This window comes from Aotus nancymaae, unplaced genomic scaffold (assembly GCF_030222135.1).
Source record: "Aotus nancymaae isolate 86718 unplaced genomic scaffold, 86718_ANA_hifiasm-v0.15.2.pri h1tg000015l_0, whole genome shotgun sequence".
Classification (NCBI taxonomy): Eukaryota; Metazoa; Chordata; class Mammalia; order Primates; family Aotidae; genus Aotus; species Aotus nancymaae.
In genome coordinates this window covers 4333891-4355101 of record NW_026988426.1, presented here as the reverse complement: position 1 = coordinate 4355101, position 21211 = coordinate 4333891, and the positions used below count along the sequence as shown (strand labels likewise).

At 54.9% G+C, this 21211-nt stretch overlaps 1 protein-coding gene across 1 annotated transcript in view; it reads right to left on the bottom strand.

Annotated features, from left to right (window-relative positions):
• The window catches only part of TNRC18 (trinucleotide repeat containing 18), a 109803-nt gene that overhangs the window by 55980 nt on the left and 32612 nt on the right, over window positions 1–21211 (bottom strand). Inside the window, exons 5-10 of the mRNA XM_021675973.2 lie at window positions 13356–13458; window positions 12806–13011; window positions 12278–12424; window positions 11478–11668; window positions 9507–9936; window positions 5511–6497 (exon numbers count right to left, since the gene is read on the bottom strand). Of these exons, the coding sequence (XP_021531648.2) occupies window positions 5511–6497; window positions 9507–9936; window positions 11478–11668; window positions 12278–12424; window positions 12806–13011; window positions 13356–13458 (2064 nt within the window). The remainder of the gene's footprint in view (window positions 1–5510; window positions 6498–9506; window positions 9937–11477; window positions 11669–12277; window positions 12425–12805; window positions 13012–13355; window positions 13459–21211) is intronic.

Here is a 21211-nt window from a genome sequence, read left to right as displayed (position 1 = left end):
GCCACCTGTAATCCCAGCTATTTGGGAGGCTGAGGCACAAGAATCGCTTGAACCTGGGAGGCAGAGGTTGCAATGAGCCATGATCAACCCACTGCACTCCAGCCTGGGCCACAGAGGGAGACTCTTTCTCAGGGAAAAAAAAAAAAATGATCTCAATCAATACATACCGTATCACATTTTGCTTTTTTTTTCTGCTTAACAGCTTTCTTCGTATTAGCACAAAACAAACATCTACCTCATATAATCAGCTTGAACCTTATAAAAACTGTCATCTCTAAAGGTCAAAAACACTAGAACGTCAGCAATTTCAAATGGCCAAACCTGGCAAGTAGCAGCAGCTTATGCAGAATCATAGTGGGGAGGGCGCGCAAAGGGTAGGCTAGAATGTTCTTGTATTGATGAGTGTTTTTTGGTTTTTTTTTTTGAGAAGGAGTCTCACCCTGTCACCCAGGCTGGAGTGCAGTGGTGCGATCTCAGCTCACTGCAACCTCCGTGGGCCGGGTTCAAACAATTTTCCTGCCTCAGTCTCCCAAGTAACTGGGGTTACAGGCGCGTCCCACCATGCCCAGCTAATTTTTTTGTATTTTTAGTACAGACAGGTTTCACCATGTTGGCCAGGCTATAGTCTCGAACTCCTGACCTCATGATCCGCCCCCCTCAGCCTCCCAAAGTGCTGGGATTACAGGCATGAGCCACCACACCCAGCTAATTTTTTTTTTTTTTCATTTTTAGTAGAGATGGGGTCCTCGCCATGTTGCCCAAGCTGGTCTTTTTTTTGAGATGAAGTCTCACTCTGTCACCAGGCTGTAGCAGTGGCGCGATCTAGGCTCACTACAACCTCCACCTCCCGGGTTCAAGCAATTCTGCCTGAGCCTCCCGAGTAGCTGGGATTACAGGCGTGCAACAGCACACCCAGCTATTTTTTATTTTTATTTTTTGTATTTTTAGTAGAGATGGGTTTCACCACGTTGGCCAGGATGCTCTTGATCTCTTGACCTCATCATCCGCCTGCCTTGGGCCTCCCAAAGTGCTTGGATTACAGGAGTGAGCCACTGCATCTGGCCCCGGGCTGGTCTTACAACTCCTGGGCACAAGCAATCCTTCCGCCCTGGCTTCCCAAAGTCCTGGGATTACAGACATGAGCCACTGTGCCCGGCTGACATTCTCTTTGTAATCTAAAATATCAAATTTTGTGAAGCTCCACATGTGCTTGAGAAGAAAACCGTATTTTCTATTGGCAATGGGCAAGGTTCCAGGGACAGACGTGACTAATGATGCTGCTGAGGGTGGGGCTTCTCTTCCTTGGCACTATTCACATTTCACTATTCACTATTCACATCTCTGTTGGAGGCTGACCTCTGCCTTCACTGAAGGATGTTCTCACTGAGTCCCTGCCTTTACCCACTAGATGTCAGTAGTGTTCCCCACAAGCTGTGACAACCAAAAAATGTGGTTGCCAGTGTTCCCTGGGGGAACAAAATTGCCCCAGTTGAAAACTGCTTGCTTTGCTCCTTTTTTTTCCCCCCTGAGACAGTGTCACCCCGTCACCCAGGCTGGAGTGCAATGGCACAATCTCGGCTCATTGCAACCTCCACATCCTGGGTTCAAACAATTCTCCTGCCTCAGCCTGCCAACTAGCTGGAATTACAGGCACGATCCACCACGCCTGGTTGATTTTTTTGTAGCTTTAGTAGAGATTGGGTTTCACCATGCTGGCCAGGCTGGTCTCAAACTCGTGACCTTGTGATCCACCCACCTTGGCCTCCCAAAGTGCTGGGATTACAGGGGTGAGCCACCACGCCCAGCCACTTAGTCCTTTTTCTTTCTCTCTTTTTTTTTTTTTTTGAGACAGAGTCTTGCTCTGTCTCCCAGGCTGGACTGCAGTGGTGTGATCTTGGCTCACTGCAACCTCTGCCTCCCGGGTTCAAGCAATTCTTCTGCCTCACCCTCCCGAGTAGCTTGGACTACAGGCATGAGCTACCACACCCGGCTAATTTTTTGATTTTTAATAAAGACAGGGTTTCACCATGTTGGCCAGGCTGGTCTCAAACTCCTGACCTCAAGTGATCCAACCACTTCGGCATCCCAAAGTGTTGGTATTACAGGCTTGAGCCACTGCACCCGGTCACTTTTCTATCTTTAGGGAAACTGAGGCCACAAAGCTGCAAACCTCATCAGCTCCCAAAGGATGGTGTTAGATTGAAGCCGTCTCGCCCACCCCACAGTGACGCCTCTGCGCCACCTGCCCCCGTTGACATCCTATGAGACGTAAGAGTCTACAGTGTGAGGTAAGGGAGGCTGCTCTGTTTTCCGGTCACCTCCTTCACCCTCCCACAAACCCATCTTGCCAAAGCTCTCAAATGACAGGCAATGTACTCTACCTAGGCCAGCCATGATGGGTTCAGCAGTTTCAACTGTGTCTCCACTCCACCCATTTAATATGCTGGAGTCCTAACCACCAATAACCTCAGACGGTAACCTTCGTGGGAGACAGGGTTTTTGCAGAGGTGACCAAGTTACAATCATGGCAATGGGCCCTAACTCAGCAAGGCTGGTGTCCTGATAGGGTGGAGAATTCTGGGCTGGTTGCGGTGACTCACACTTGTATTCCCAGCATTTTGGGAGGCTGAGGCAGGCGGATCACTGAGGCCAGGGGTTCAAGACCAGCATGGCCAATATGGTGAAACCCCATCTCTACTAAAAATACAAAAATTAGCTGGACATGGTAGCACACGCCTGTAGTCCCAGCTACTTGAGAGGCTGAGGCAGAAGGAGAATCACTTGAACTCAGGAGGCAGAGGCTGCAGTGAGCAGAAATCACACCACTGCACTCCAGCCTGGGCAACAGAGGGAGATTCTGTCTCAAAAAAAATTAAATTAAAAAAGAAAAAAAGCCAGGTGCGGGGGCTCATGCCTGTAATCCCAGCACTTTGGGAGGCTGAGGCAGGTGGATCAAGAGGTCAGGAGTTCAAAACCAGCCTGGCTAGCACGGTGAAACCTCATCTCTACTAAAAATACAAAATTAGCTGGGTGTGGTGATATGCACCTGTAGTCCCAGCTACTCGGGAGGCTGAGGCAGGAGAATTGCTTGAACCCGGGAGGCAGAGGTTGCAGTGAGCTGAGATCGTGCCATTGCACTCCAACCTGGGCAACACAGCAAGACTCCATCTCAAAGAAAAAAAAAGAAAGAAAACCCAGTACCAGGTGGAAAGGAAGACCAAGGGAGTTTTTATTTTCTTCTACAAAATAAAAAAAAAAAGTTTTTGTTGAACTATTTTAGTGAAAGAAAAGAAGCAATGAATTTAGGAACACCGCTGCCCAGTGGGGAAGGGGCATCGCTCACACAGATTAACAGGAGCGTGGCTTCTCCAGGCTTGAGGGCCATCTGACCGTGACAGTCGAAAAGCCTTGAAAACGTGGCCTTGTTTGGATGCAACAGTTCTACCTCTGGGAATATAATCCGAGGCAAATCAGAGATATGGACAAGGATTTTTTTTCAAGGATAACCATCACATTATTTGCAATGGGGAAAAAAAAAAAACAACTTTGTCTTAAAGCAGATGAAAATGCCTCACCATCTAACTGGGCCATCGAGGGCCAGGGCCACCGCCAGGCAGAACATTGCGCAGTCTCTAAAACAATGACTTTTTTTTAAAACCACAGCTTTGGCTGGGTGCAGTGGCTCACGCCTGTAATCCCAACACTTTGGGAGGCCGAGGCGGGAGTATTACAAGGTCAGGAGTTTGAGACCAGCCTGGCCAACATGGTGAAACCCCATCTCTACTAAAAACACAAAAATTAGCTGGTGTGGTGGTGGGCACCTGTAATCCCAGCTACTCAGGAGGCTGAAGCAGGAGAATTGCTTGAACCTGGGAAGCGGAGGTTGCAGTGAGCCGAGATCAAACCATTGCATCCACTCCAACAAGGCAAGAGTCCGTCTCAAGAAAAACAAAACAATAAAAACACCACAACTTTAAGCCAGGCGGGCACTCACACTTTTAATACCAGTAACATGGCAAAACCCCATCTCCACTGAAACTACGAAAACTAGCCAGGCATGGTGGCACACGCCTGTAATCCCAGCTACTTGGGAGACTGAGTCAGGAGATTCACTTGAACCTGAGAGGGCAGAGGCTGCAGTGAGCCAAGAGGGTGCCATTGCACTCCAGCGTGCGCAACAGACTGAGATCATCTCAAAAACGAAACAAAACAGAAAGCATGAACATCGGTCAGCCTATGAGAGTGAATCTCAGTGTTTTGTCAAAGCTACCAAGAAACAGGGGGCCTATTTCATGAGGCTGCTTAGCAGGCCCATGGGCCTGGGAGGAACGGAGACCACCTCCTGCCCCAATGAGGATGGTTAAGTCAGCCTTGAATGAGGCCAAAAGAAAGAAAAGTAGAACAGCAAGAGGGAAGGAGGGAAGGAGACAGAACACAGAGAGAGAGACTAGGGAAGGGCCTGTGCAGGAAGAGAGAAACTTCGTGTCTTGGCTTGAACACCTAGATCCAGCCATACCTGAAATTACCTTATTTCTGCTGAACTTCAGTTCCACCAGCCAAATTATTCTCTCCCGCCTAAACCAATTTAAATCAGAGTTTCTGTCCCTTGCAACCCTAGAAATCCTGCTAAAACACACCATTGACAGAATGAGAAATTTCACCACCAAGAATCCCACAAATTGGCTACAAAGTGTGAACGCACTTACCATGCTGCTCAACCGGACGCTAAAATGCTCAAGATGTAACATTTTGTTATGTGTATCTTACCACAATTTTTCAAAAAATCAGTATGAATAAACCACATTCTGGGGTTTTTCAAAATTCAAAAATCTTATTAAAAAACTGTTTAAGAGGCCGGGCACAGCGGCTCATGGCTATAATCGCAGCACTCTGAGGGGTCAAAGAGGGCAAAATTGCTTGAAGTCCAGGAGTTCAAGACCAAACTGGGCAACAGAGCAAGACCCCATTTCTAAAAAAAAAAAACTTTTTAAAAAGTCAGCTTGGCTTAGTGGTAGACCCCTGTAGCCCAAGCTAATTAGGAGGCTGGGAAGGGAGGATCACTTGAGCCCAGGAATTTAAGGCTGCAGTGAGCTAAGACTGTGCCACTGCACTCCAGCCTGGGCAACAGAGCAAGACCCTGTCTCCACAAAAATGAAATTCAAGAGGGACTGGGCATGGTGGCTCACGCCTGTAATCCCGGCACTCTGGGAAGCCGAGGCGGGCAGATCACCTGAGGTCTGGAGTTCAAGACCAGTCTGGCCAACATGGTGAAACCCCGTCTCTACTAAGAATACAAAATTAGCTGGGTGTGGTGGCACACGCCTGTAGTCCCAGCTACCCAGGAAGCTGAGGCAGGAGAATTGCTGGAACGCCTCCGCTGGGAAGCGGAGGTTGCAGTGAGCCAAGATTGCACCATTGCACTCCAGCCTGGGTGACAGAGCAAGACTCTGTCTCTAAATAAATTAATTAATTAATTTCAGAATCTGCATGACTTGGTGGTGCACTCTCACCTCCCAGCTCCTGGCTCCTCCTCTCCAGCTCCAGCTCTGCGATCTCGCTCAGCAGGGTGATCCCATGCAGGAAGCTCTGCTCCAGGACAAGACTCTCAGCCACTTCCAGCTTCTCCACGGCCTGGGCTCCAGCAACGCCCAGGGAGGGCAGAGGCCTGGCCTGGGGCAGCTCCGCAGCCGCTGCCAGGGCATTCATGCCAGCCAGTGGGTCCTCCAAGCCGGGCAGGAACTGGTCAGAGCTTCCCTCTTCCAGACAGCAAGTGCTGCCGGGCACGGGCACGGCTTCCTGGGGCTCCAGGCTTGGGCACTGTCCCTCCCCAGCAGGCATGTCACAGTCCATTTGAAGGCTGGGCTGGGGCTCGCTTGGGGTTGCCTGGGCCAGGCCTTCCTCGGGCACTGCCTCTACCACGGGCACCGCCACAGGCACCTCCACGGGCTCCTCCTTGGTCTCCACCAGTGTCTCGGGTGCCCGCTGCACCCCCAGGTCCAGGGCAGCCGTGCAGGGTTCTGTCCGGACTGGGGAATCCACCCGTGCTTCAGGCCCCTCTGCAAAGTCTGGGCACTCGGAGGGCTCCACACAGCCCTGCCCGGTGGCACTCAGCACCTGGGCCTCCAACAGGCCACCTCCACAACTGCCTACAGGGCTTGGGGTGGCCATGGCTTCGGCAGTGGGCAGTGGCAGCGGCGACTCCAGAGGCGGCAGCTCTGAGGGGCCCTCGTCTATGTCCTCCACCTCCGCTTTCACCTCCCGCTGGGCCAGTGGTTCTTCCTCCGGGCCCTCCTGCAGTGGCTCTGGGATCTTGGAGGGGGACAATCGGATAGGCTTGTCTTCGGGCGAGAGTGCCAGGCGCTCGGGCCCATCAGCCGGGAGTGGCACATCAGGGGCCAGGCCATCCGCATCAGCAGCCGCCGTGGGCTGCAGCAGGAAAGGGTAGGGCCTCCCGTAGTGCGGCGGCAGGGCTTGGAACGGGTACCTTGTCGGGATATCTGTCAAGGACACAGGGGTCAGCATGGGAGCCCCAGGATCCGGCATGCTGTGTCCCCGTTGACACCTGCCCACCACCCCAGACAGAGACCCAGACACTCAGCCACTCTCTGCTCACCCAGCTACAGGGCTGGGAGCTGTTCTAGGTGTGATCTCAGAGATCCAACAGCCTCGCAATTGGACCCATAGTGAAAAATCAGCCACCTTCCCGTCCCTGGGATCTTGTGTTGAAGGCAAAAAACCACAGTTGTCTCGCTTGTCCCTTCCCCACTCGGCACCCAGCACAAGGCTAGACCAGAAGCAAATACTTCATGAGATCTGCACAGACCTAATACTGCCTTTACCCACCTTGTGTGGTCTGGCCCCTCGACCCTACAAGAATCTGCCGCTCCGCCCATTAAATCAGTTGTTCAGCCGGGTGCAGTGGCTCACACCTGTAATCCCAGCACTTTAGGAGGCTGAGGCGGGCAGATCACGAGTCAGGAGATCAAGACCATCCTGGCCAACATAGTGAAACCCCATCTCTACTAAAAATACAAAGAAATTAGTTGGGTGTGGCAGCGTGCGCCTGTAGTCTCAGCTACCTGGGAGACTGAGGCAGGAGAATTGCTTGAACCTGGGAGGCGGAGGCTGCAGAGAGCCGAGATTGCAGCATTGTACTCTAGCCTGGTGACAGAGTGAGACTTCTTGTCAAAAAAAAACAAAAAAAAAAGAAAAGAAAAAGTGCAGTTGTTCAAGCAGGGCCAGGTGTGAGCCACCACGCCGTTAAGAGGCCAAAGTGGGATGATCGCTTAAGTTCAGAAGTTCAAGACCAGTCTGGGCAACATAGTGAGACCCCATCCCTTATTTATTTATTTATTTATTTATTTATTTATTTATTTATTTTTTGAGATGGAGTTTTGCTCTTGTCAGCCAGGCTGGAATGCAATGACAATCTCAGCTCATCGCAACCTGCGCCTCCTGGATTCAAGCGACTCTCCTGTCTCAGCCTCCAGAGCAGCTGGGACTATAGGCATGAAACACCACACCTGGTTAATCTTTTGTATTTTTAGTAGAGACTGGGTTTCACCATGTTGGCCAGGCTGGCCTCAAACTCCTAACCTCAGGTGATCCACCTGCCTCGGCTTCTCAAATTGCTAGGATTACAGGCGTGAGCCACTGAGCCTGGCCTCTGAGACTCCGTCTCTACTGGAAAAAGAAAAAAAATTGGCTGGCCATGGTGGCACACCCCTGTACTCCTAGCTACTTGGGAGGCTAAGGTGGAAAGATCACTTGAGGCTGGGAGATCAAGGTTGCAGTGAGCTATGAAGGCACCACTGCACTCCAGCCTCAGAGCAAGACCCTGTCTCAAAACAAAACAAAACATAACAGCAAAGCTAGGTGCAGTGGTTCAAGCCTATAATCCCAGCACTTCGGGAGGCCAAGGTGGGAGGATCGCTTGAGCCCAGGAGTTTGACACCAGCCTTGGAAACAAAGCGATATACAAAATGTATGAATATAAAAAAATAGCGAAGTGCAGTGGTGCACACCTGTAGTCCAAGCTGCTTGGGAGGCTGAGGCAGGAGGACTGCTTGAGCCCAGGTGTTCAAGGCTGCAATGAGGTGTGATTGCACCACTGCAGTACAAGCCTGGGTGACAGAGTGAGGATCCTATCTCAAAAAAAATAATACTGGCCAGGCGCAGTGGCTCATGCCTGTAATCCCAGGACTTTGGGAGGCTGAGGTGAGTGGATCATCTGAGGTCAGGAGTTCAAGACCAGCCTGGCCAACATGGTGAAACGCCATCTCTACTAAAAAACACAAAAATTAGCCAGATGCGGTGGTGGGTGCCTATAGTCCTAGCTACTTGGGAGGCTGAGGCAGAGAATTGCTTGAACCCAGAAGGCAGAGGTTGCAGTGAGCCAAGATCGCACCACTGCACTCCAGCTCAGACGACAGAGCAAGACTTCATCTTAGGGAAATAAAAAAAGAGGAATACCTGGTCGGGCATGGTAGCTCACACCTGTAATCCCAGCACTTTGGGAGGCTGAGGTGGGTGGATCACCGGAGGTCAGGAGCTCGAGACCAGCCTGACCAACATGCAGGAACCCTGTCTCTACTAAAAATACATAATTAGCTGGGCATGGCAGCACACGCCTGTAATCCCAGCTACTCGGGAGGCTGAGACAGGAGAATCGCTTGAACCTGGGAGGCGGAGGTTGCAGTGAGCCGAGATGGTGCGACTGCACTCCAGCCTGGGCAATGAAAGCAAAACTCTGTCTCAAAAAAAAAAAAAAAAAAAGAGAAATAGCAACCCAGTTCTGTCCCAGATATAATCTCCCTGAGACCAGGCTTGTGTGTCCCTGATTCTCTGTACCACTCCCAGCCCAGCATGGAAGCAGGCAAGTTGGAGGCGTGCAAAAGGGAAACTGACGAAGGAGAGTCAGGCACTGGCCGGGCACAAGCTCAGTACTCAGCCACCACTGGCCTGAGCTCACCCAGCCTTGGTGCCAGAATCTGAATTTGAACTGAAGTCCTCCCAAGCAGGAACTCACACGCCTGACACCCCCCAGGGAAGAAGAACACAGTCCCAGCCCCCAAAGCCACCTGCTGCGGGTCCCCACTGATGCAGGAGTTGGGAAGAGTGGGTATGTTCATGCGACACATGGCGCAGGGGTACAGCTGCCCAGAACCGGCATCCCTGGACCGTCATTGCCAAGGTAGAAGTCAGTGCCGACTGCATGCTGAGTGTGTGACAGGTCTGGCAAGGTTGAAAGCTCAGAACAACTTGTCCTGAAGCAGGTTCTAATATTACGCCCATTTCCCTGACACTACCACTGAGGAGGGACCGAGGAGAGGCTGGATGTGACTGTGAGCTCCTGTGTTTGTTCCATGTCTGGCGGCCAGCCTGGTATGCAGGAGGTGCTCCATGGAGATGGAATGAATGAATGAATGGGTCAATGAAGAGATGGGTGAGCAGTTCTACCACACCAGGGCCAGAGTGAGACCCTGAGGGTCTCAGCCACATCCTACCTGAGAACAAGGCCTGGAAGGGGCTGGGGGCTTCCTTCTCCAACTCCAAGTCTTTCTTTTCGACGACATTCTCGGGGGCCTCCTCCTTGCGGGTGATACCCGGGGTGGGCGGCGGGGAGGCGGGCGGTGGGCTGGTGGGGTGGGAGCGGGGGGTGGCAGGGTAGGCGTAGGCAGGCGGCTTGGACACATCCTCCAGCTTCTGGATGACCTTGGCTTTCAGGGCAGCCACAGGGGATGCACGGGGAGATGGTGGCGGGCTCACGGCCTTGCCATAGGTGCCCGCAGGGCCGGAGGCCAGGCCAGGGGGCTTCCGAGGCAGTAGCCCAGGGCCGGCGGTGGCTAGGCCAGCCTTGCCTGAGGCCTCCAGACCCCGCTTGCTCCCCTTCTCCTCCATCTCCGCCCGGTGCTCCTGTGCCTTCAGCCGCTCCTGCTGGGGAGGGGCCGGCAGGCAGGGTCAGCACAGCATGAGTCCCCCCCACCCCCCAGCACCTGCCCTGACCCCAGGGTCCTCCGGCCAGAGGAGAACCTCATGCAGGACCTGGGGTCCAGGCTGCTCACCCACTCCCAGGTCAGAGACGGACATTCCATCCCAGCCTGTGTGTCATAAGCATAGCATTCCGTGCAGAACCCCGAAAGGCAGGGCTGGGGTGAGGAGCTCTGGTTGGCCCCTTCGGACCAGGACTGATGGGGGAATCCACCCATAGCTCGGCCCTGCAGGGACCCTCACAGTCAGGCCAAGGGGTGCCAGGTGGGAGCACGAGGCCCCACACCTCGATGGCGGTGGGACAGTGGCCTTCACAGAGCACTCACTACCTGCTGAACCTTCCTGTTTCACTGCATTATCATTTTAGAGTCTCAAAATGCCCCAAAATGGGGGCAGGAGGAGCCCAGGTGTGCCTTTTATGAGGAAATGGGAGGGAGTCGGCTCCACGATCGCCAGTGCCTACCTAGGTGGGTCAGTCAATACACAAAACACATCAGGGCCCGGGCATCATGGCTCACGCCTATAATCCCAGCACTTTGGGAGGCCAAGGCAATCACCTGAAGTCAGGAGTTCGAGACCAGCCTGGCCAACCTGGTAAAACCCTGTCTCTACTAAAAATACAAAAAATTAGCCGGGTGTGATGGCACACGCCTGTAGTCCCAGCTACGCGGGAGGCTGAGGCAGGAGAATTGCTTGAACACAGGAAGTGGAGGTTGCGGTGAGCCGAGATTGTGCCACTGCATTCCAGCCTGGGTGACAGAGCAAGACTCCGTCTCCAAAAATAACAAAACCAGTACGAAGCGCTCCAAGGACAGGCCACTCTCCCAATTACCAAACAGTCACATTTAGCAACACAAGGACTAGGCAATACTAGCATCTCTGTTTCTGGGAGAGGAAACTTGAAGCCCAGAGAAGTGAAGCCACTTGCTCAAGGGTACACAGCCAGGCCTGGCAGATCTAAGATTCAGACCCAGGGCTCGGGCTCTGAGGGCTTCCTGCTGCATATGCCAACCAGACCAACTCCACCAGAGCAGACCCCTCCTGTCCCCTATCTTATGGGACCACACCATCAGGAGGCAGCTGGCCAGGTCCCCTCCATGTGCCTCTCCGAGAGGCCACCCAGAGAGAAGTGGCTAGGCTGGGCTCAGGCAACAGCAGGAGCCCCCTGGGACTCCTTCAGCATCCAGTCACCCTTCCCCAGTCCCCAAGGCCACCTCTCTGCCTTGGTTTCCCCCTTGTTCCTGCACCCTGCCCTGCCAGGCTCCATCCACCTCTGCTCACAGCTCCCTCTGCCTGGAGAGCTCTTCCACAGATGGCTCCAGGTCTCCGTTCCAACACTGCCTCCTCCAGGAAGCCCTCTCTGACCACTTGCTCCTCTGTTTTCTGCCCCTCCCCATTAACTGTCTGGAGTTTCTGCTAGCTGACTCACCTGCCTCATTACTCGCAGGGCCCCCAGAGGGGGCTGCACCTCATCCTCCCCAACTTACCACCAGCTGGGCACTCCTCTGCAGTTCCAGGGCCTGGGCCGCCTGCTGCTGCAGGTACAGGAATTCCTGCTGCCGCAGGAAGTGCTGCTGCGAGAAGAGCTGCAGCTGCTGGGCGTGGTGCAGGGGGCTGCGGCCCGGCGGGTACAGGGCGGGCCAGAGGGGTGGCACGGTGGCCCGCTCCATCAGCTCCGCTGCGGGGACACAGACAGTGGGCTGTACCTGCGGCCTGACACTGCACCACCATGCCCATTTACAGAGGGGATGCTAAGGCTGGAGAGGGGCCTCTCACATAGCAGCGAGCTGAGCTCTGCAGGTTACCCGGCTGCTCCCCAGTGTCCAGGAAGCCTGTCCTGTCCTCCACTGGCCATGCCTACACCCCAGGCCCGGGGAACACGACCCTGTCCACACCCCGCACAGTCTCAAAACCAGAGCAGGTCAGCATGCAGACGTGTATGAGCGCCACTGTGGGGACCTAGGAAACGCCTTCTCCCACTCCTCCCAGTGGTCTGCAAGCTGGATTCCTGAGGGGATGGGGGTGCCAGGTAGGGAGAATCCCAGCCCCCACCCAGGGCTGCCCGTCTCACTTCTCTTTATGGAATTTCTGGGTGGGAGCTCACTGCAACAAGAACCCCAAAGCTTTCTAACGCTGGCAGCAGGCATCCTCTCTCTGAACCCGTCTGCCTCCCCAGCCCCCGGGTCTGCCAGCCGCCACCCCTTGGCGGGAGGCCCTTGCCATCAGAGACCATCTCACTGGGCGTGGCCAGCCCGGCGCATGCTGGCCACACAGAGGGTCCACTTACCGAAGTGAGGCAGGTGATCGCTGGGAATGACCACCAGCTGGCCCGACTGGGGGTCCCTGACAAACTGGTAGGCCGACGGCAGGGAGCCCCCCAGGCCAGGTGGAAACGCAGGGGCCATGCCCTGGTGCAGAGATGGGGGGCCCAAGCCTAGGAGGAGAAGCCCACGTCCGAGTCAGTGCTGGGAACCCCCCCAGGAGGTTTTTCCTGGGGAGCCTCAGCCCAGCACCACCCCCCAAGTCCTGAACCACTTGGGGCCTCCAGTGGGGAAGCCAAGGAGCAGGGGTGCTGGCTGATTACAATGAGCCTCACAGAGCCACCCCCATTGGGCATCTGCCCCCAACAGGTAGGGCAGAGGGGCCCCACGAGGCAGATGCCATTATCATTCCTTCTAAAGACGAATGTGGGAGCCAGGCCCAGGCCCCTCAGGAAACGCAGGCAGGCAGGAGCCAGCCCTGAGCTCTCGTCTTGCACCCGCACCCTCCCACCCCTCCCTCAGAGAAGGGAAGAGTCCCCACGCCCCGCACTCACCATAGGGGTGTCCGGCAAGCCACATGGACGTGCTGCCTGAGCGGGGCAACCAGGGGTGCGTGGCCAGATGGGCTGCGGGGTCGGCAGACCAGCGCCCTGAGCCCGCCAGCGCCGGGCCCCCAGTCACCATGAGGTTGGGGTTGAGGCCGTTAGGAGCACAGCTGGTAGGGTGCAGGCGGGCCAGGTCTGCCAGCTCCTTACTCTCTCTGGAAGGAGAATCACAGATGTAGCGGCAGCTCAGACAGCCCAGGGAATGAGAGGAAGAAGGGGGGTTACCCCAAGGAACCATTCGTCACCAGGCCACGAGTCAGGACAACCACCACTCGGAACAGAAGGGCCACCCAGAGCCTCCCACACTCACTGGAAGGGGCCGTGGGGCCACCTGGCCTGGGAGGGCTGGCCCGATGCTGAGGACCAGGGTGGGTCCTGCTCTCAGGACCACAGCATCCGCAGTCAAGAGGCCAAGCCCACCTGCGGTCATCCAGCTGCCCCTCACCCCCAGGGGCTCCCAGAGACTCCCCAGACCCCCAGTCTCCCCCGATGCCCTCACCTGAGCAGCTTCTCCTGATCCCGGTCCAGCCGCGCCCCCAGCAGCCGCTCCTCCCGATGTCTGGCCCGGTCATCCACACAGTCCTCATCTGCTCGGCCGTGCCCTGCAGGGGGACCAGGTGGAAGTGAGCCCTCAGCCAGCACCCAGCCGCCCCAGGCCCACTGGCCCCACTGGCCCCACTGCCCTCACCCCTCCCTGGGCTCCTCAGAACCCCAATGGTCCTGCACAGCCATCCGCACAGCTCTTTTACCCCGAAACCTTTCCTTATGACGCACCGAGCTCCCCCAAACCCCAAACAGGGTCCTCAGGGCCAGGAATCACCCCCTCTACCATTCCCCATCCAAAAGGCCTGTCTGTGTCCCCTGGACAGACAACCACGGTGAAAATTAGACCAACGGCCATGGATGGTATTGGAAAATGTCATAAAACCTATGAGAACAATGAAACATGAGGCCAGGTGCACTCGCCCATGCTATTTTAATGATGGCACAGCGGACTCTGAGCTGGGGTTTGGTGGGGACAGGGCGGAGTCCAAATGGAGAAAAAAACCACAACCCCAAAATGAGCCAGACCTGGGTCACAAGTAGCCAGACTCTGGAACTATGCAGGCCTGTGTGCCCCAAGACAGTTTAAATACACACGCCTGTAATTCCAGCACTTTGGGAGGCCAAGGCAGGTGGATCACCTGAGGTCAGGAGTTCGAGACCAGCTTGGCCAACATGGCGAAACCCCATCTCTACTAAAGAAATAGAAAAATCAGCTGAACTTTATGGTGTGCTCCTGTAATCCCAGCTACTCAAGAAGCCGGGACAGGAGAATCGCTTTAACCGCGAGGTGGAGGTTGCAGTGAGCCGAGTGTGCCAGATACTCCAGCCTGGGCAACTGACAGAGCTAGACTCTGTCTCAAAATATACACACACACACACATATATATGTATATGCACATATATACATACATGGCTAATTTTTTAAAAATCAAGATCGAAGGCACAGTGGCTCATGCCTATAATCCTAGCACTTTAGGAAGCTAAGGCAGGATTGTTTGAGCCGAGGAGTTCAAGAACAGCCTGGGCAACATAGCAAAACCTCGTCTCTACAACAAATACAAAAATTAGGCGGGCATGGTGGCATGCACCCATAGTCCCAGCTACTCAGGAGACTAAGGTGGGAGGATCACTTGTGCCTGGAACGTCGAGGCTGGAGTGAGCCATGAATGCACCATTTCACTCCAGCCTGGGTGACACAGCGAGACCCAGACTCAAAAGAAAAAAAAATCAAGCAGAAAATAAACCCAAAGAACACTATCCATACCGGGCTCGGTGGCGCACGCCTGTAATCCCATCACCTGAGGTCAGGAGTTCAAGACCAGCCTGGCCAACATGGTGAAACCCCATCTCTACTAAAAATACAAAAAAATTAGTTGGGCGTGGTGACGGGCGCCTGTAATCCCAGATACTTGGGAGACTGAGGCAGGAGAATCACTTGAGCCTGGGAGGTGGAGGTTACAGTGAGCAGAGATCACACCACTGCACTCCAGCCTGAGCAACAGAGTAAGACTCTGTCTCAAAAAAAAAAAGAACACTATCTACTTGGGTGGAGAAGGTGGCCTTGGCTCCCAGAGTGGGAGATGCTACCGGGCTCACCCATCCCTGTCCCTCCCCATGGCCAGCTCCCCTGAGGCCCAGGACTGGCACACGGATAGTCACCAGAGGAGAGGGGAGAGGGAGCGGAGGAGTGGCAGGAACCCCGTCTGTCCCTCCTAGCCCCTCCTCGTCCCTGCCACCCTGCCCTGGCCCTTCTTCGAGTGTTTAACACCATGAGCCAGAGATGGGCACATGCTAGACAGGTGAGGGCACGGGAGGGAGCCAAGCACCATGGCAGAGGCCACCAGGTGTGCAGCTGGGAAACCTGCCCGCTGGCTCCGGGTGCCGGAGCATAGGCCCAAGCCTGGCTGACACTCCCCTTGGGGCCGGCCTTCCCAGGGCTGCCAGCAAGAGGGGTGAGCTGGGAGCTAGGTCCTCTTACCAGGGCTACTGCGGGCGGACCCTGGCCATCAGTCCCCACCCCCCCAGGGCCCAGTCCAGCACCACCAGCAACAGTGTTGGGGATCCACCAGCACAGAGACACTATTTTTCTGCTGAAGACAAGGTCCCCACCCAGCTGCCCTAGCTGGGGTCTACGGCAGCACCACAGCCATGACCTTCATGGGTGAGGAACCTTGGAATCAAGCTTCGCCTCTGATCTCTTCCTTCCTGCACTCCCGAACACCAGGAGCCAACGAGCAGCACCCGAGGACCAGCAAAATGGCTCACGAATGTACCAGCACTTTGGGAGGCCGAGGTAGGAGGATCACTGGAGCCCCGGAGTTTGAGACCAGCCTGGGCAACGTGATGAGTCCCCATCTCTACAAAAACATAAAAAATTAGTCAGGCATGGTGTTCTGCGCCTGTGGTCCCAGCTACTTAGGAAGCTGAGGCAGGAGTATGGTTGAGGCCAGGAGGTGGAGGTTGCAATGAGCTGTGATGACGTCACCACACTCCAGCCTGGGCCACAGAGCGCCTCCCTTTCCCCGCAGGAAGGTGGGAACCCACCAGTCCCAGAGCAGAAGAGAGGAACCCAGACAGAGGCACAGCCGTGCACGCGCACACGCCTGCAGGACCGAGTGCACGGAGGGGCAGCCGGGCATGGGGAGGGGTGTGTCAATGGGGATGGCTGGACATGGGCCTGCAGGGCCACGTGGACCGCCAACATCAATGTAGCTCCTGTATCACAGCAGAACCTGAGCCCACCAGGCACCCTTCCCTCAGGACTAGAAGGGGCCCTACCTGTGGACCTCACGGGGAAACTGAGGCCCAGAAGGGCAGTGACAGGTCTCAGGCAGGACTGGGGCAACAGAGGGCCACCCCAGAGTCCTGCAGCTGTGGTGAGAAATCAAGGCATGTGCTGAAGCTTCCTTCTCACAGGGGAGGTGGCCGTCCCAGCCTACAGAATCCCAGTGGCTCAGCCACGAGGGGGCCACTCTCATGCCCGCTGGGTCCTCTTAGTGCCTGGGTCAAGCTCTGGGCATGGAGTTCTTCCAGTGCCCCCAGAAGGTTGGGGATACTTGGGAATGCAGCCTGAGCTCGGCCCTAAGCCCTCTATCCTTCCCACTGTCCCAGTTGTCACTGTGAATGGTCTCAGGAGCTTCCCTTCCCAGGTGCCACCTGCCACAGAAGCCAGTCAGAGCAACTGCCACCCTCAGGACCTCAAAGGCCACAGCCCCAGGCTGCTCCCTGCAAATGTGGTTGGTCTCTGAAGAGATGTAGTGAGCCCTCTGTTCCCGCCCCTGCGCTCGGCCAGGCTCCCGCTCCACCCTCCTCATTCTGTGGCCCCCCGTCCGCTCTAACCCCTGGTCCCACCTGTCACCCCACGAGGCCAAGCGGGGATCTGGCCAGCCTCTCGAGGATGCCCTAGCCTCTCTGCACATGTCACACTCATCCCTTCCCCATACCTCTGGGCCACACACACACCATTCCCACCACCTGGACGGTCCCCATCAGAACTCAGCTTCGAATTCTACCTCCTCCAGGAAGCCCTCCCTAACCACCTCTCCATCATCATGCTCCTTTGATTATACACAGCTATTCTGCTTATTGGTCATTCACTGTCTGTGTCCTCAAGGCTGCAGTGAACCCTGACGGCACCACTGCACTCCAACCTGGGTGAGAGAGACCCTGTCTCTGTAAATTAAATAAATAAATAAAAATAGAAAAGTAAACTCAGGTTGGGCATGGTGGCTAATGCCTGTAATCCCAGCACTTTGGGAGCCTGAGGTGGGCAGACCACCCAAGGTCAGGAGTTCGAGACCAGCCTGGCTAACGCGGTGAAACCCCGTCTCTACTAAAAATACAAAAATCAGCTGGGCATGGTGACCCGTGCCTGTAATCCCAGCTACTTGGGGAGACTGAGGCAGGAGAATCGCTTGAACCCAGGAGGTGGAGGTTGCGGTGAGCTGAGATCACGTCACCACATTCCAGCCTGGGCAGCAGAGAGAGGCTCTATCTCCAAAAGTAATAAATAAATAAAAAATAAAATAAAATGAAGTAGATAAATAAACAAAGGCTGCCCCTGTGCCCAGCAGGGCCCCAAGCAACTCTGCACACACAAACCCATCCAATCACCATCAACCCAGGAGGCAGGTCCCAGCTCTCATCTTTATCTTCCACGAGGAAACTGAGGTACAGGGAGATTAAATAAACATTCCCAGGTCACGAGACTAACACGGAGGCATCACATATGAGATCAGGCTCCGAGTCGGCCCTGCTAACCACCGACGCACACAGCCCCAAGTACCAAGGGCCACGCGGCCCTCTCCAGCTCCCGTCATCATTGCCGTCCCCTATCTGCAGGCCGCCTGGAGGCCCAGCCCCACCCCGGGGCCTATGATGGGGTAAGGGTGCCCTGCAGCAAAAGCCCCCCAGTCCACGGCGACAACTGCTCCCCCCACAGGTCACGCGCCCCACATCGCAGCCATTATGAGCCCGAGGCTCACGCAGAGGCCCGGTTCCCATGGCAACCCCTTCCTGGCCTCTCTCTGAGCAGTTACAGATAGGGTTGTTCTCCAGGGGTCCGGGGAAGCGGATGGGGCGGGGGTGACAGGATAGAGGCCCCAGCAGGCTTGTCACCAACACCATGGCAAACACCCAGCTCTGCACCCCCGGCCACCTTCTGTGATGCTGGGGGTGGGGACATCCCCACAGCCCCTCCCTCCCAGACCTGTCCTACCGTAGAGGTGCTGGGCCAGTGAAGAGGTGGGATAGATGGAGCTCAGCTCAGGGCTCCCACTCAGCCCCGCCTCGTCCCTGCAGGCCTCAGTCTCCCCATCTGTGAGTGAGGACCTCGTGGAGCTGTCTGCTCACAGCGGCTGCTGTCTCAATGGCAACGACTGCTTTGGTTTTGTTTTGCTTTGTTTTTGAGGCAGGGTCTCACCCTGTCACCCAGGTTGGAGTGCAATGATCCAATCTCACTGCAGCCTCGACCTGCTGGGCTCAAGTGACCTCCCGCCTCAGCCTCGCAGGAGCTGGGACTACAGGTGCCACCACACCACTATGCTTGGATTATTTATTTATTTTTATTTTTTTGAGACAGAGTCTCGCTCTGTCGCCAGGCTGGGGTGCAGTGGTGTGATCTCAGCTCACTGCAACCTCCGCCTTCTAGATTCAAGCGATTCTCCTGCCTCAGCCTCCCGAGTAGCTGGGACTACAGGTGTGGGCCACCATGCCCAGCTAATTTTTTGTATTTTTAGTAGAGACGGGGTTTCACCATGTTGGCCAGAATGGTCTCAATCTCTTGACCTTGTGATCTGCCCGCCTCAGCCTCCCAAAGTGCTGGGATTACAGGCGTGAGCCAAGGCACCTGGACTATTTATTTCTTTTTTGTAGAGTTTGGGTTTCACTATGTTACCCAGGCTGGTCTCAAACTCCTTAGCTCAGGTGATCTGTGCACCTTGGCCTTCCAAAAAGTTGGGATTACAGGGGTGAGCCACTGCATCTGGCAAGGATGACTCTCATCGTTCTTGGGTTCTCGGGTGTGCCAGTTCTGACTGCATGGGGCTCACAAATGTAGGTAATGCCTGTCCTTTGTCCATCTCAAGGTCCAAGATCCCCTGAGGCCAAACCTAGATCTTTTGTAAGGACAGGGAACCTGGGCTCCCCTGCATAAGCAGGCACATTCTAAGACCCTAATGCCTGAATGTTAGCAGACAAGAGAGAGGCCTGTTTATAACGCACCTACTATGTGCCCATCAGTCTACCTGGTATCAAGCAGATGAGCCACCCCCGGGGCCCAGAGGGCTGCAGGCTCTTGTTCAAGATTGCACAGCTCCAAAGGGCAGAGCCTGGACTTGAACCCATTGACAGAGGCAGAGGGCCCACTCCAAAAGGCAAGAGACTAAGGCCGAGCGGCCTCTTGCCAGCCATTAGTTTGCTAGGGTCACCGGGGCAGCAGGCAGGGACTGGGGGTGAGGTCAAGACAGCATTTTTTTTTTTTTTTGAGATAGAGTCTCGCTCTGCTGCCCAGGCTGGAGTACAATGACATGATCTCAACTCACTGCAACCTCCACCTCCTGGGTTCAAGCGATTCTCCTGCCTCAGCCTCCTGAGTAGCTGGGATTACAGGTAGGCGCCACTATGCCCAGCTAATTTTTGTATTTTTAGTAGAGATGGGGTTTCACCATATTGGCCAGGATGGTCTCGATCTCCTGACCTCATGATCTGCCCGCCTCAGCCTCCAAAAGTGCTGGGATCACAGGAGTGAGCCACCGCGACTGGCCTGTCCTCCCTCCTTTCAGAGTTGCTCAGCACTCAGGCTGGGTTGCCCAAAGAGAAACCACCGCTTCTTACGGGATTTTTTTAAGGAGAGAAATAATCCAGCCACCTACTTTTTTCTTTTAGAGACTGCACTCGCTCTCTTGCCCAGGCTGGAGTGCAGTGGGACAATCATAGCTCACTGCAGCCTTGACCTCCTGGACTCAAGCCATCCTCCCACTTCAACCTCCTGAGTAGCTGGGACTACAGGCACGCCACATAACCAGATAATTTCTTCTTAATTTTTTATCTTTATTTTATTTATTTATTTTTGAGATGAAGTCTCACACTGTCACCCAGGCTGGAGTGCAATGGCGCGATCTCGGCTCACTGCAACCTCCGCCTCCCGGGTTCACACAATTCTCCTGCCTCAGCCTCCCAAGTAGCTGAGATTACAGGTGCACACCACCACGCCTGGCTAATTTTTTGTATTTTTAGTAGAGATGGGGTTTCACTATGTTGACCAGACTAGTCTCAAACTCCTGACCTCGTGATCAACCCGCCTCGGCCTCCCCAAATGCTGGGATTAACAGGTGTGAGCCACCATGCCCGGCCAATTTTTTATGTTTTGAGATGGAGTTTCCCTCTTGTTGCCCAGGCTGGAGTGCAATGGCACGATATCGGCTCACTGTAACCTTTTCTTCCCAGGTTCAAGTGATTCTCCTGCCTCAGCCTCTCAAATAGCTGGGATTACAGGCATGCACCATCACACTCGGCTAATTTTGTATTTTTAGTTAGTAGAGATGGGGTTTTACCATGTTGGTCAGGCTGATCTCGATCTCCTGACCTCAGGTGATCCACCCGCCTCAGCCTCCCAAAGTGCTGGGATTACAGGCATGAGCCACCGCGCCCGGCCTATTTTTACTTTTGGTAGAGACAAGTTCTTGCTACGTTGTCCAGGCTGGCCTCAAACTCCTAAGTTCAAGTGATCCTCCTACCTCGGCCTTCCGAAGTGTTGCGATTACAGGCATTAGCCACCACGCCAGCCCCCAACCAGTCACCTACTTTTCAAACATCAACACCAACAGAGGACAGCTTCAGAAAAATCCCCAAACATCTCATCCCAAACCTCCGGCATACCCTCGCTCCTTCTCTCACATTCTCACACACACACATTCTCCCCTCCCTCCCCCACACACATATTCACGGCCTCTTGGGCACAGACAGTTACTCTGGGATCTCGGATGGACTCCAGTGACCATGAGCCCCCAACAAAGGTGCCACGCCATGTAACAGGGGCATCCTTCAAGAGAAAGGGCTCAAAAGCGATCTCCTGCCTCCCAGGGGTCCACAGCCCCAAACCTCTGAGCAGGAGGGATTTTTCCACCACCAGGCTGGTCACCTCCAATCCAAAGGTTGTTGCCCCCTCCCTCCTTCTGTCCCAGAATAAGGCAAGTTCTCACGCAAAGCCCCCAGAGCCAGAGCTTAGCGGGACTTCCCTGGCTCCCAGGGGCTCCGCATAGGGCAGTGTGCACAGTCAGTCAACAAACACTAAGCATCGCTCAACTCTGA